The sequence below is a fragment of the Zootermopsis nevadensis genome, unplaced genomic scaffold (assembly GCF_977971745.1).
Source record: "Zootermopsis nevadensis isolate Lab colony 2312 unplaced genomic scaffold, Znev_1.0 Znev_ptg000007l, whole genome shotgun sequence".
Classification (NCBI taxonomy): domain Eukaryota; kingdom Metazoa; phylum Arthropoda; class Insecta; order Blattodea; family Termopsidae; genus Zootermopsis; species Zootermopsis nevadensis.
Genome location: NW_028259139.1, coordinates 2,207,784 through 2,221,582, shown reverse-complemented (window position 1 = coordinate 2,221,582; position 13,799 = coordinate 2,207,784). Strand labels below are relative to the sequence as shown.

General features: G+C 37.6%; 2 protein-coding genes across 9 annotated transcripts in view; one reads left to right on the top strand and one right to left on the bottom strand.

The window, feature by feature from the left end:
- ena (ENAH actin regulator enabled) overlaps positions 1 to 11,074 on the bottom strand; it is a 27,650-nt gene extending 16,576 nt beyond the window's left edge. For 3 of the 8 annotated variants that reach the window (XM_022075764.2, XM_022075767.2, XM_022075768.2), the window contains exon 1: positions 2,364 to 4,886. In XM_022075764.2, the coding sequence (XP_021931456.2) occupies positions 2,364 to 2,428 (65 nt within the window). In that variant the 5' untranslated portion in view covers positions 2,429 to 4,886. Of the gene's footprint in view, positions 1 to 2,363; positions 4,887 to 6,413; positions 6,471 to 10,629 lie in introns of those variants that run through there. The other 5 variants (XM_022075763.2, XM_087343930.1, XM_022075758.2 and 2 more) reach the window with 5 other exon arrangements.
- wuho (tRNA (guanine-N(7)-)-methyltransferase non-catalytic subunit wuho) lies at positions 4,904 to 13,799 on the top strand. Its single transcript, XM_022075755.2, has 3 exons — positions 4,904 to 4,997; positions 9,739 to 9,866; positions 11,786 to 13,799. Exon 3 carries the CDS (start codon positions 12,525 to 12,527, stop codon positions 13,728 to 13,730), a length of 1,206 nt encoding a protein of 401 aa, XP_021931447.1. The 5' UTR covers positions 4,904 to 4,997; positions 9,739 to 9,866; positions 11,786 to 12,524; the 3' UTR covers positions 13,731 to 13,799.

Below are 13,799 nucleotides of genomic sequence, written 5' to 3'. Positions count from 1 at the left end.
CCACCTTTCACAGACACCAAAGATTTATTCATTATTGTATTCAGAACAGCCCATCATAAAACCAAATCCAGAGACAGATTAATTCAGTTCACACTGACAATCTACTTACTAAATATCTAGCTTAATATTATCCTAACATATACAAAAAGATCTCTCAAGTGGTTCCTTCCCTAGAGATTATCTGATCAAAATTCAGTGTGCATTTACCATCTCTCCTATGTATGCTACCTGCCTTACCCATCTCAACCTTACAGATTTGATCACCCCCATGAATATTTGGTGAAGAGTACAAATCATAATTATTTGTGGCGTTTTGGATTATGATACTGTAGTAGTATTTTTATAGGTGGTTGCCAATTTTTCAGAGGAACCTATCATCTCCATTTCCAGAGTGAAAAACTGAAATCTCATACAAATTGCGGTGGTCCTCATCATATGGCATTTTACTAGATCCAATACATGCTCTGACTTTCAAAATCACTGCGCCCAGTCCAATACCAGACTGGAACACAATTTCCTGAATTTGGGGCCAAGTATGACAAAGGATCCCCTCTGGGGTCCATGTGACAAACCAACAAACGCACTTTCAAAATTACATTTTTCTTAGTTTTAAATTTAAGTTCAAAAGAGGAGATAGAACTTGGTGAGATTTCAGGTTCTCAGTATGGCAAGTATTAAGATGTGTCTTCTATGATGTTGCACTGTGTAGTCTACAGAAATTGACCAATATCTCACATCAGGGGGGCCTGAAAATGGAAGCAGTAAGCACCTCTGAAACATCAGTCAATCTCTGCAAGACTACATGGCATAGCATCCCAGAAGACAGCCATTTTTGAGCTAAAGCTTTATTTTCTGAATGCCAGAATATAAGAAGGAACCAGGAAGGATCATTTATGGTTAAAACCAAAGAATAAGTAAGAAAACACAATAATTCCAAAAACATCTAAAAAAGATTAAGAAAGCTGATAATGAATAAAATTACATCTCAGTAACTTTGCATAAACATTACTGGTTTATTTTTTTTTACATTAAACTTAACTAAAATGTTTTCAAGAAAGTCAAATACTTATCTTCGCATATTAATTTCTGTATTAATTCAATGAATGACGGCTTTAGAAACTTGTTCTGACCTCTCACCATTTCATTCTTCGCCTTCCCAAATCTGTACTTTTGGATTATACTTCATTACACCTTTCGGTACTGTCGTTACTCATTCTGTCTAATTCTTAAACTCATTTCCTTTTAAACCTCAACTAGAGAACATGCCAGTCTTCCCACACACAGGAGTTTCTTAAAATAAACTTTACTGAAATAATTACATTACTTATTATGTCTTATGAATTCACAATTCTGTTCTATTATTTACTGCCATGCCCTTGCAGTGACCACTGTACGCACTAAACAAGCTAGTTGTGGCTGCATACCAACCAGTCCTGAAATGGCGAAATAGAGAACACAGAACAAAATGATTTTATTTATAAAGATTTTGCCTCTTCTCATACATTTAGGCATAATTTTAAGTCTCGTATAGAAGGCAGACAAATGTAACCTCTCAGGTAGACAGAACTTGTGGTTACTGTGAGGACCTCATCTGTTTCGGGCAGAAATAATCCAAATTCACTGCTCCGACTCTCCAGGTCGGAATTTGATGATGTAAAAAAACACATACAAATCTTACATAAAAATTATATGGAATTAACAAAACACAAAACACGACACTTCATTGAAAGCAGTCTGGTAGTTTGCATTCTATGAAGCTTGTTTAAAAAGTTATTTACAAGTTGGAATTTATTATTTTAAACTAAACTACAGATCACAAAAATGTCTATCCATCACCTTTTGAATAAAGCTGGAAAGGCGTACTCAAAATAGGGGTGCACATATATTCCAAATGCATTCTTTGCAATCTGGCATCTGTAGCCTATTTTAATGTTTGATTAATGCGGTTATAAACTGAATAGTAACTGAGCAAACCAACATACAAACATCATAAAAAGAACCGTGCACACGGTTAATCAACAATAAATATACTCCTACAGCACACCACAAAATATCTCAAAGGTTACAATTTTTAATGAGGTCTTATTTTATGTCATATTCTGTATGACTTGTTTTTGAGAAATTCAATAAAGATCTGTTTCAGCATAAAGCAGGAATCAGAGATCTGGCCCAGTACATTTCCAGCACTCACATTTATCCATTGTACAAGATCTGGTAAAGAAAAAAAGTAGACATAACCTCTGCAAATAATGCATAAAAAAATGGTATCATGATCACGATGCCTCAACAAATATCACACAACATATTGGTTAATACATATTTCACTCCATAAAACAATTCACAGTATTTTCATAGTCACCTACCATGCCCAGTATTCCTTCCAATCTTCCCTAATATTCCAAAATACATTTTCATAGTTCTCTTCCATGTTCACATCACCACCAATCCGCAGCAGGAACTAGGACTTGAAGTCATATGGAAACCCCCAGGTACTAAAAGATTGTGGTGGAAGCATGACACATCACCAGGTGTCACTGAAACTTCCCAGAAGAATGTATAATAGTCTTACCAGAAGCTTGTGTATTGTTATCAGTCTCATGCAGACTTTCTCGTCGCCTTGAGTGATAACATGTTCCGGCCACTCCCCGACTGCCACCTTATTTCCCCACCAGGAAATGATATACTGCCACACTGTCAATTATTTCTTATAAAACTAATGAGTTTATTCTTCAACAGTTCCACTGGTTACATATACAATTAAATGCTTATTAAAATTATAAATGGCAGAGCGAGAATAAAGCAATCCTGGCACGTACCAATTCTGAGAGATGATTGCTGAATTACAATCAATTCATCCTCACAAACGGGTAAATCTACCTTTCATATGAATAATATGTGAAACTGCTGAATTGGCTTAATTGTAATTAATGGTTTCCGTGACTTTGTTTTCATCAGCCACTCTACAAAACTGTGTGTGGGGACATGAAGTTTCTTTATGTCAGTCTAAAACAGAAATTATCCACACCACAACTGGCTCCTTTAATCAATACAGACCGCCTGCCAGCGTAACCAATTCCTTGGAGAGATTCCTTCTTCAGTAGCTGAATTCCATGAACTTTCAGAAGAACAAGAATCATTACCATGACCATAACTGCTCACCACTGGACCCAATCTTGAAACAGTTCAATCCAGTACACACTCACACCAGATTTATTTAAACACTTTAACACTGTCCTCACATCCAAACCTAGATTTCCAAAGCAGTCTCTTTCCTTCTAGGTTTCAGGTAAATTCTCATCTTCCCCTTTGGGTGCCATTCATTTATTTATGATTCATTTAACTGTTGATCTCAGTAGCTAGGACTATGTAGCGTTAAATGGTACAATAATTAATAAATAACTAATTGAAAGTAATATTGAAGGAAGCGGCCAGGGCTTAATTTAAAGTAGCACCCCGGCATTTGTACGAAAGGACTGAGGAAAATCAAGAAAGTCAGGACAGCAGGACTCCGGACCGAGATTTGAACCCGGGACATCCCAAATACGAAACCATGGTGTTATTACCCGGCCACGACGTTGGGTTCCTATGCCCCGATTACCCTAGATGTCATCACCCTCACATGTGGTGAAGAGTACAAATTATGCAGCTCTTCATAATCCAATTTTCTTTACCATCCTGTTCCTTCCTTGTTCTTAGATACAATTATTCTTCCTTAATCGATATTCCTTCCTCAAAGCTTGAGTTTCACGCCCACACAACAGAACATGTAGGGCCCTAAGCAAATATATATTCATTATTCTGACAGAAGAGAACATTAAAAAATAAACATAAAACTTTCTGACAACCCTCACATCGTGAAGCCCTGAGTTAGAGCTTGCGTTAAGTCCGCCACTGACAACAGGTAAATCATTTACTTTAGTCCTCATGTTTTAGACAGATCGGAGATTTACGATTTTGAACAGAACGGAACTAAGCATTCCCAAGATTTAATGTGTTTTTAATTAATGTTTGTATCACGATGTTCAAAATCTAAAATGTTACAGATTTTGGGGGGGGGGGGACAAGTCCCCTCTTAATTACAGCGGGAAAAAGAAGGGTTCAGGCCACGGTCTACTCTACCGCAGTTTTCTAAACCCCTATTAAAATAAGAAGCAGAACTTCTTAGACGTAACTGAAAAACGAATCCTATCAGCAATATCATATGCAGGAACAGTTTTGGTACAAAAGATCTGACTCTTTGGCTTATTTAACGACACTTTATCGATTGCACGTTAAAATTAGAAAGGATGTGGAAGATATACGTGGTGACCTATATTAAGGTAAATAACCCAGCGTCTGAAGGGAGGGACTGAGGAGACAAAACATTCAGTCAGGATAGCCAGTGTCTGGGCACTTGCTACTGAACTGATGGCGGGGAAAACTGACAATTTTACGCTGTAACACTAAATCTTATTAACCACATTTTCCTTAAAATCAGATTTTTTCCAAAGCGGGGCCGATTATACGCGGTCTGCCAAACACGCTGTAGTACCATACGAAAAAAACACCATCAGTGTTTAAAAAGCTTAAATCACACATTCCTGCTCGTGTTGATACCGTATCAACATCTACATCCGGTATGATAGTGTTTGATGCCTTTGGGCTGAAATCTTAAGGTCTAACTTTCCGTCGATATTTCACTTAAAATGCGTAATTTCCCGACGGTACTTAATAATAATATGTAGTTTGTTCATAAATAAATAATATTCCAGTATATTTGTGACTCTGTTATTTTGCTATCCCACGGCCGTGTTCTCATACAGCATAACCGGAAGCGTCGCTTTCCAGGGATATACATCCGCCGCGTTGGACGAGTAACGTAGCAACACGAAACACTGGCATAAATAATCCGTGTAAACGGTTGGTTTTACGAAGCAAAATTCAGCATACCAACGACGACGCAGAAGTAAAGCTTAAGTTGTCGCTGTGAATTATTAAGCATCACGCCATTGAGACATGTAAGTAATGGAGGTGTAACTCCACGCATTCTTAATCTCGACCCTTGATGGTGAGTGGTCAGCTTCACGCCTCGGCTGCTTTATCCCGAGGAAAGAACCTAGGGCACACCCACTGAACTGAAAACTGTGAGGATCCACAAATCCGGTCTGGACGTGGTAACAAAGAAAAACAAATTCTTGCCCCCTCCGGGTATCAAACACCGATCGTCCGGCCCGTGGTGTAGAAAAGGGCCAAAAATCGAAAGAAAAAAAAACAACAACGAAACTTGTAACCTGAACTGAAAGAGATTGGCCGTACAACGTCGACAGCATGACAAAAATGTGTTTCATTGCAGTTACTTGCTGTTCACGGTATCACGTGTGTTAGAATCTTCTTTCAGAGCTGTTACTATTTTCAGACTTGAACCGTCGGGTAGGTAGACCAAAACATTGCAATAACAATGCAATCAAAGCAGCTGACTCCTGTGGCCTCACGAAAAGTGTTTTTCCTCGTATTTTGAAACAATTTTTGAGTGCCTCGCATTGTTTTCATGCAGTGACATCTTCAGGGTGAAATGTACGTTTACAGGCAGCATTTGGCGAGTTGTTAATTTCCGTTAGCTTTCTCAATTATTCTGTGTAAGCCAATACAAAACACCCCCCCCCCCCCCAATCTGTTTGTGATTTTCAATTCTAATTTGCTATTAAGTCTTACAGTCTGACGTTTTCCTCTCGTGACTGAATAAATTATTAGACAAAAGGGTTACTTTCAGAGCACAAGAATGTTTGAGCCTTCTCCTTCGAACGGAAAACGCGTTGAAAACATGGATGTGGTGTTCTGTGTTACGAAGTCATGCAGTATTGTTGGTTTTTACCAACGTTCCGGATGAACTAATCGCCTTCATCTTTAGCGTAAATGCAGATGACCAATTATCACCGATATGCTGGTACCCAACCACATACAAGACCATTTGACGTTATAACCCAGAAGACCACAATCCAATTTTCACTACCGTGAAAAACCTCGAGTCCCACATCCCAGCAAAAGCACGAACGGTGCCATACAACAGATTCATGCGTGCACTCGCTGTCCGGTGAAAAGTCGCCGATGAGTGTCAAACTGACCAAAAATAAACGTAAAAAGAACACCAAATGTAATTCACACAAAAAGCGACTTATTAACGAAACTATTTATTACGTCGACATCTGCCCGTCTCTTCACACAGGAATAACATCCGAACTACACTTCAATACCGTTCCTTCAAGTACACATTCCACAAACATGCTTTAATCGCGTGCTGACTGCACAATAAACCAACAACGAAGCAACAAAATCAAAAGTCAAGTTTCCAATGACAACAACACATTCGAATATACAGACTAATGTAAAGAGAGACAAGCAAAACTGACACACTGTCGAAATTCAGGTTGGCCTACCTTTTGCGCACTTCTTGTGCCTGAGCCCCGAGCTGATCTGTAGATCCGCAGGCTGAACTGCAAGGAATCAACACTTCAACACCGGGTTTAAACCTCGCGAGTTCATACATTTATAAATTTGCGGTTTCTCAAAATGGCACACTTTATACGGTTCAAAACAGCAAACGCAAAGGCAAAACAACTGCAAAGTCGTCAGTGATGGTCTTCTGAGTTGTGACGTGTGTTTTCCGGTAACGGCGTTACAATCCACACGACCAAGAGCGATAAGATAACTTCGCCGCCTCAGATCTCACATGTAGAGAGCTGTACCTATGTTGAAGACATCAGCATGAAGGGAAATCAAAACACAAACTGATACAACACACGAATCACATCAGACGAGATGGAAAGTGAACGAGATTTTGACAAAGTGGTAAGGAAAGTTGGCCTACATACAATGTCAACCCACAACAAACTTGGAAAGCCTTGGGGTACAGTACTGATCAACATGAAAGAGGTCGGCATGGGCCCGGGCGGGTTCAGACGATAGCAATCAAACGTCAGACATAACATTTCGAGCTTTCTCAGGCTACTGCTGTCTCGCAAATGAAAAAGTTATTCGTAGCGTCCTCATCTTTTGCTCTCGACACAGTAGGGCTCCAGTTACAAATTCCACCAGCTTTATTTTCTTGGGTATTTTCGCAAATGCCCCTCCTGCAAACAGTTCGAGTTGCTGTGAGGACATCAAACCTCACACGGCATCTGACTGCCACTTGGATACAGTACACATAAGGCAAACAATATTGTTTGCATTCACATTTTACATTTTCAAAAATTTCTGTTCAATACAAATGCAGGCAAAAATTACCATAATTTTAAGATGGCTGTCCTCTGGGTTGTAACGCCATGTAGTCTGGCAGAAGTTCCTGGCTGATCAGTGAACTCTTCGCCCTGATGATGGAGGCGGCAAGGACCTCTGAAACGTTGGTAAACTTCTACCAGACTACACGGCACTACAACCCAGAACACAGCCATCTTTGTACTCATCACCATGAGAATCTCAAGTCCTACTCATCAGGGTTTTGTTAAATTCTGCTTCATTCTATATTTGCTGCCTGGTGAAAATGTTATGAGACATGGTCTGGTTACAGATTATGCCTTGCAGGAAAGGAAATCAAAGCTGTCAGAATTTGTCCTGTTATTTTCCATTCAGTCTTTATACACACCAAATTAACCAAAAATTAAAACATTGGAAATTGACTTCTAACAGGAAGTTGATAAGCTGGAAGCATTGTGTCTCTTTAAAACAGTAATTCATGTACCACAGACTCTAAATCATGAACATCTAAATCAACTGATATACAGGCCTACTATTTCTTCAGTACCCTGCTGGTTAAAATTAACATACTAAAATAGTTTAAATAAAAAGTTTCTTGGATGTTATCCATCGTCTAATAAAATAATAAAATTGAACGACATTTCGGAGATGGGACTCTATCTCCATCTTCAGGTATAGCTGACGATGATAACATCATAGAAAATTTTTATTTAAATAACTCACCGTCGTCACAAACTCTTAGATTTGAGATATTAAAATAGCCCTAACCACTTAAAATGTTACTGAATTTGGACTGCATTCAGTGTAGTTAGCAACCACACCTTCTGACATAGTCCTTTGCCTATTAAATATGTAGAATTATACAGCATAACATTTTGTGCTTCAATACAACCTTTTTATTTATACCCTGGAAATATTATCTTGTATTCTTCGCCATACTGAAAAGTGAAAAGAACTGAAACTGCTTGTACTGTACATCTCATCAAGGCTGATTTGACACCATCCTAATTATGAGACAGAGTTTTAAATTAATCACTTTACATCTTCCTATATCATAATTAATATAAAGTCTTTAAGATATGTAGACCTGAGTCCTACAGATTGGCAAGTGTGTAGATTAGTGAATGACGCTGTATCCGTTTTGGTGATTACACGCTGCTAAATGACGTGAAAAAGTCACAAGTTTACAGAAAGGCTTTAATATATTGGTCATATACCAATCTGAGCTCACAGTTTCCTGAAAAGATGTTGGGCTAATAATTTCCTACACATTTACAGCACAGCCCTATTTTTATACTTTATAATGGCACTTGTTGAATGGAATGAGGATTTTCAACACTCCTACATTCTGCTTACTCAAACAATCGCTCCAATGGCCTGCCACTCTCAACAAGCTTCAGTACACACTACTTCATGGAACTCATTCTTATTTGCAAACAAACCTCTGAATGCACTTTCTGTAAGTCTTCTTTCTTATAAAGGATTCTGCTTCAAACACATGCTGTTAAATCATATGTCTCATTGCAAGAGTAATGTAATTTAGACCTTAACAATGTTACTAAGTTTCCATCACATATGAAGAATTCCATGTACCTTGGACATTGACTACCTACACAAAGGCAATGAATAAAAAATAATTTCATCTTCCATATCACCTAAAATTCATGATTTCCAAAATAATTTATTATATGCACATTAAAATCACCTATACAAGTATATACTAAGACAGTGGTGAGTTTAAAGAGAAGATTAGCGTACCTTTCTTTTGACATGCCAAAACACCTTTCTTTCTTTCTGTGTTCCATGTTTTTGGACACTTTATGTCAAAACCTTTTCCCCCATGCTGTTAGAAATAAACTGCTTTCAAACATGACAGGTAGTGTCTACTAGTATTGGAAAGAACTGAACAAGGTTATTAAATGTATACTGACTTTTGTGTTGGGAACAGTTTACTTAAACAGGAAATGTAATACCATGCAAGACTATAGCATTAATTACTTAAGAGTATATCTTACAAGATGACCAAGAAATGCTAACTAATTCATATGATACTAAATCTGCAATCACAGCACATCCACAAACATACAAGTCAGAAATGTAATTACATTTAGTTTTAAAAGAAATGTTTTGTCTATTGAGAAAGTGTAATGTCAGAATTACAGCCAAGAAACAAATTTCATATTTCATATTCCTGTCCTATTATTCTGCACATGGCAAAGAGTAACATGTGCCTACCATTGGTCCCAAAGTTTGGTTGGTTGCTTGCTTGGTGCTTGTCAAAAGACCTTGTAATAATGACGTCTCAACATATATAGAGCTTCATGGGACTTCAGTGTGTTTATCTCTTTTGCCATTCTAACAAATATTTCAGAGTTTATTTTCATTACAGACAAATTACAGTAAATATCCCTCAGTTTTTGATTCTACACTATCCTTATATAGTTTGCTTAGATTAAATCAGGTGAATGAATTCATACTAAAATCTGCACTTTACTGTTTTTTATATAGCATCACCTTGCTTCATATAGGAAGACTAGCAGCAGCAAAACTGTGAAGAGAGGTTACTTTATACAAGAAATGGCATCTCATACGTGCATGGTCTTCACAGTTTCTTGCCTTTGGAGTGAAACTTTCATGTTCGTATACTTCCATGACACGACACTAGCTTTGGAATTCACTGTATATAGATCTCCACATACTGCAGTTTCTTAACTACAAGCCTTTACCGCAGATTAATTGGCATGAAAACCTTGATAACTCAGAATCTGAGAAGTTTAAATTTAATGTTCAAACCACATGTCAAAAAGTTTCTTGGTAATTGCTTTGCTAAAAGCATAAAAGAATGTACCTTGTAAATATCCAATTTAGCCATCACAGTTTTGAGATAAATGCCACTTCAAGGTTTGTCAGAGAATATGCTGCTAACACTCAAATCATAAAGAACTTCGGCAAGAATAGAACAGAAGTTCTATATGTTAACACATTAATATTTCTATTTATTTAATTGAGATCTCTATACAAAGGTTGTGTCCACCTAACAGAAGGTAACATTTTTTTATATAAAAGTTACATTGAAGTTGCCTCATAAAACACCTCATACTTTAAGATTAACAAAGCATCGACCAGTCCCTATAACGCAATGAAAGTGACCGTCTGTTGTATAAGACAGGTTGACTGACCTATTGTTTGACAGCAATACAGAAAAGAATCTAATTCTACCCTCAAAACCAAATTACGAATCCTAAGAATCCGGCACACAACAGAAAAGCTATTACTAAACGTTGAAGTAAAACCTGTCAGCGTCATCACTGGCACCGTAGTAGGTCTTAAGTTACTTTCATAAAAAGTAATCACAACATAGACCACTGCTGAGAATTAGACCTTCATATACAGACTTACCTCATTTTCCAAGTAATCCTACAATATCTACACAACGGCCAAGAACAAAATCAGATCATTCGTACCAACTTCACTCCGTCTAGCTCACTTCAACACACACAACATACAGTTATTAAACAGCAGTATACACTTAAATTTTAGAGCAGACATTTATTCCACCCTACACAAACCCTAACGCCATCTTGCTCTGTGAGCTGCAGGTGCAAAAATAATTTTCATTGGTTCAAGCATTTCGTCTTGTACAAACCAAGTCAAGTTCATATTCTTAGGTACGTTGTTTGAACGAACTGAAGAAATATCTTCCAAGACGGTTGCATGTAATCACTTTATTTAAGTACAACAATTTTCATGCAACATAAATAATGATGTAAGAACTTTTCCCCATATTAATTATGAATTTAACTACTATTAGGTGCCATCCACCTTGGTCCCGGGTATGGATAGCTGGAGTCGTTTATTGTAGAGTTTACTATTACCAACTTTTCCCACTGACGCACAGATTGTCGAAGACCTGATAATAACATGTGAAAAAAATCGCACGGCCACAGTACTCACAGGGATCCTACAATTAAGTCCAGCAGCACTGAAACTTATCTTAAATATCTGTCTCATGGCGCTGATGTAGTTTGTTTATAGTAGCGTACATTTAACAAAGCAACTATAGCCATGTAGTTTAGCAGTGATAGTAGCTAAAGTTTAAATGCCAACATTTATATCTTTTCCGACATGATGATGACATCCAAGTCACCAGAGGAAAAACATTCATTATTCAATAGACAGTCTCCATCTTCTCAAGATAATAATCTCTAAATTAAACGAGAAGAAATTGTGATTATGTTACTTTGGAAATGAGGAAAGATAGTATCCAAGGATATGCTTTCTTTTGAAGGAGAAAATCTCGCTAAATTTTTTAATCTGATATTTACATTGGGGTCATCTTGCAAACGTATTTTAAAACAAACTAATCTGCTGTTAACCACACTCACATTTTTGTATGAGGTGAATATGTTTTAAATAAAGCTGTTTTTCATTCTCCGCAAAATGCCGAAGACAAGCAGCTGCCAAACAAATTTCGATCATACATGGAGTATAAGAAGTATGTCTATGTTTCCGCACATATATGCTTATTGAAAACGTGTTGAAATTTACTTTGCAGAATCACACGTGGAATACTGTACGACCAAGGGCAAGACTTGCACGTATTTGTCATGCCATTGCAGTAAAGCTGAGTCTCAACAGCACTTTTTGGATTGTAACAGAAGTGTAGACTGCTAGGTTCTCCAAATCTATGTTCACAGAATACCAGACTCCGCCGAAATTCTGTTAACACTTGATGTGCACTTCACTTAACCGTTTCTAGTACATTGCTTTTAGTGTCGCACTGTTGCTGCCTAGTTTGCACATTTGCTTGTGGGAAGTGGATATGTCTAAAATTTCTATGCACATTGTAAAAAAAACGCTTTGTTGTTGAACTCCGCTATTTGGAAAGCGTTTTCATTATTCCATTACAATGGCCCTATCATTCTCATAACATTCGCATAATGAATGCGTGTGGCTGGGTCATTAATGTTTAAATGTAAGGAGTATCTGATTTGCATTTACACTTGATCAACGAGAAACCGCACAAGAATGCAACAATCAGATAAAATAAATAGTGGCGCTACATTAGTGCCGTTGATCCGTGTTAGTATTTGGAATTATTTATTAATCTGTGTACAAGAAACATTTTCGTTCAGAATTCTTTTAGCTTAGAAAACTTACAAATGTGGTTACGAGACGAGACATTCTGGGTTCTTTGTGAGTATGTGTGCTTCATGAGTTTGGAGAAGTGTCGGATATCATAGTTTCCACAAGTGAGGCACACGCAAGAGGTTTCGAAGGAAGTGAATTTCATAATGGCCACGCTCTTGGTACAGAAAACAAGTTTACTTATAACATGTGGCGTAAAAGCAGTTAAATTCAATGTTGAAGGAGACAGCCGTTTCCAACAATTGGACATTTCGAACGTAAATAATAGGTGTTTAAACGAAAATGCGAATTGTGATGGAGTCAAAGAAGGCACTGCGTCTGCTGAAGTACATATAGTGGCAGCAGATATTTCAAGCTGTGAAAAATATGTTGCCCTCTGTACAAGTGATAAACATCTGAGTTTGTGGAAGACAGATAATTTGTCACTAATAAGTAATCGGACCTTAGCCCGTGTTGCAAGTAAGGTTAGGTTCGTACCATCGGGTCGAGCCATTGTTTTGGCAGACAAATCTGGGGATGCTTATAGCTTCTCAGCTGAGAAACCTTATGAGGATGGGCAATTACTCCTGGGACATTTATCAATGCTATTAGACATTCTGGTCTCACCAGATGAGAAGTACATAATAACATGTGACCGTGACGAAAAAATAAGGGTTTCACAATACCCAAATACGTACAATATTAAGTCATATTGTCTTGGCCACAAGGAATTTATTACAGGACTGTCTCTTCTTCCAGCTGATAAGACTGTTCTCATCTCTAGTTCAGGAGATGGAACTATAAGGTTCTGGGATTATAAAGCTGGTATTCAGCTGCATGTGGTTGACTGTAATGGTTCTGTGTGTGCAAACAAAGACATAGTAGAACACAGTAATAAAAGTTATGGAGGATGTGTACTGCCAGTTAGACTTGTTGGTTGCAGCATAGATACCACCACTTCATTAATCTGCACCTGTATATCAAAATTACAGGGATGCATTGTGTATCAAGTGAAAAGTATTTCAAAAAATATCACTGCTAACTTAATGCATATTCTGAAGCTGCAAGCAGAACCATGGGACATTTCGCTCACCTCACAAGGGGAACTGTGGATTTTAGGGCCATTTAATACAGAGCCTCTTTCTGTATTTATGTGGGACTTTAAGGTTTGCCAGTTTGTGGCTTGTAAAGAAAGGTCAGTTGTGTTGCAAGTCAACAGCAGGTGGGATCTGTTCCAAAGTGTTACTCCAACAATCCTTCTACCACTGTTATACAAGCGAAAATTTGACAACATCCAGATTTATCAAGAACGGAAGAGGCAGAGATTATCAGGCATTCTTGCATCCTCATGTTCAAACACACTTGCAGAATAGAAGGCTGTGGTACTCATATTCTTGTTACATTTTCATCCTTTTTTGTACATAAAAAAATGTAATATTCAA

Coding starts and splice junctions, on each gene's coding strand:
- wuho (XM_022075755.2), top strand. CDS start 12,525: ATGGCCACGCTCTTGGTACAGAAAACAAGTTTACTTATAACATGTGGC.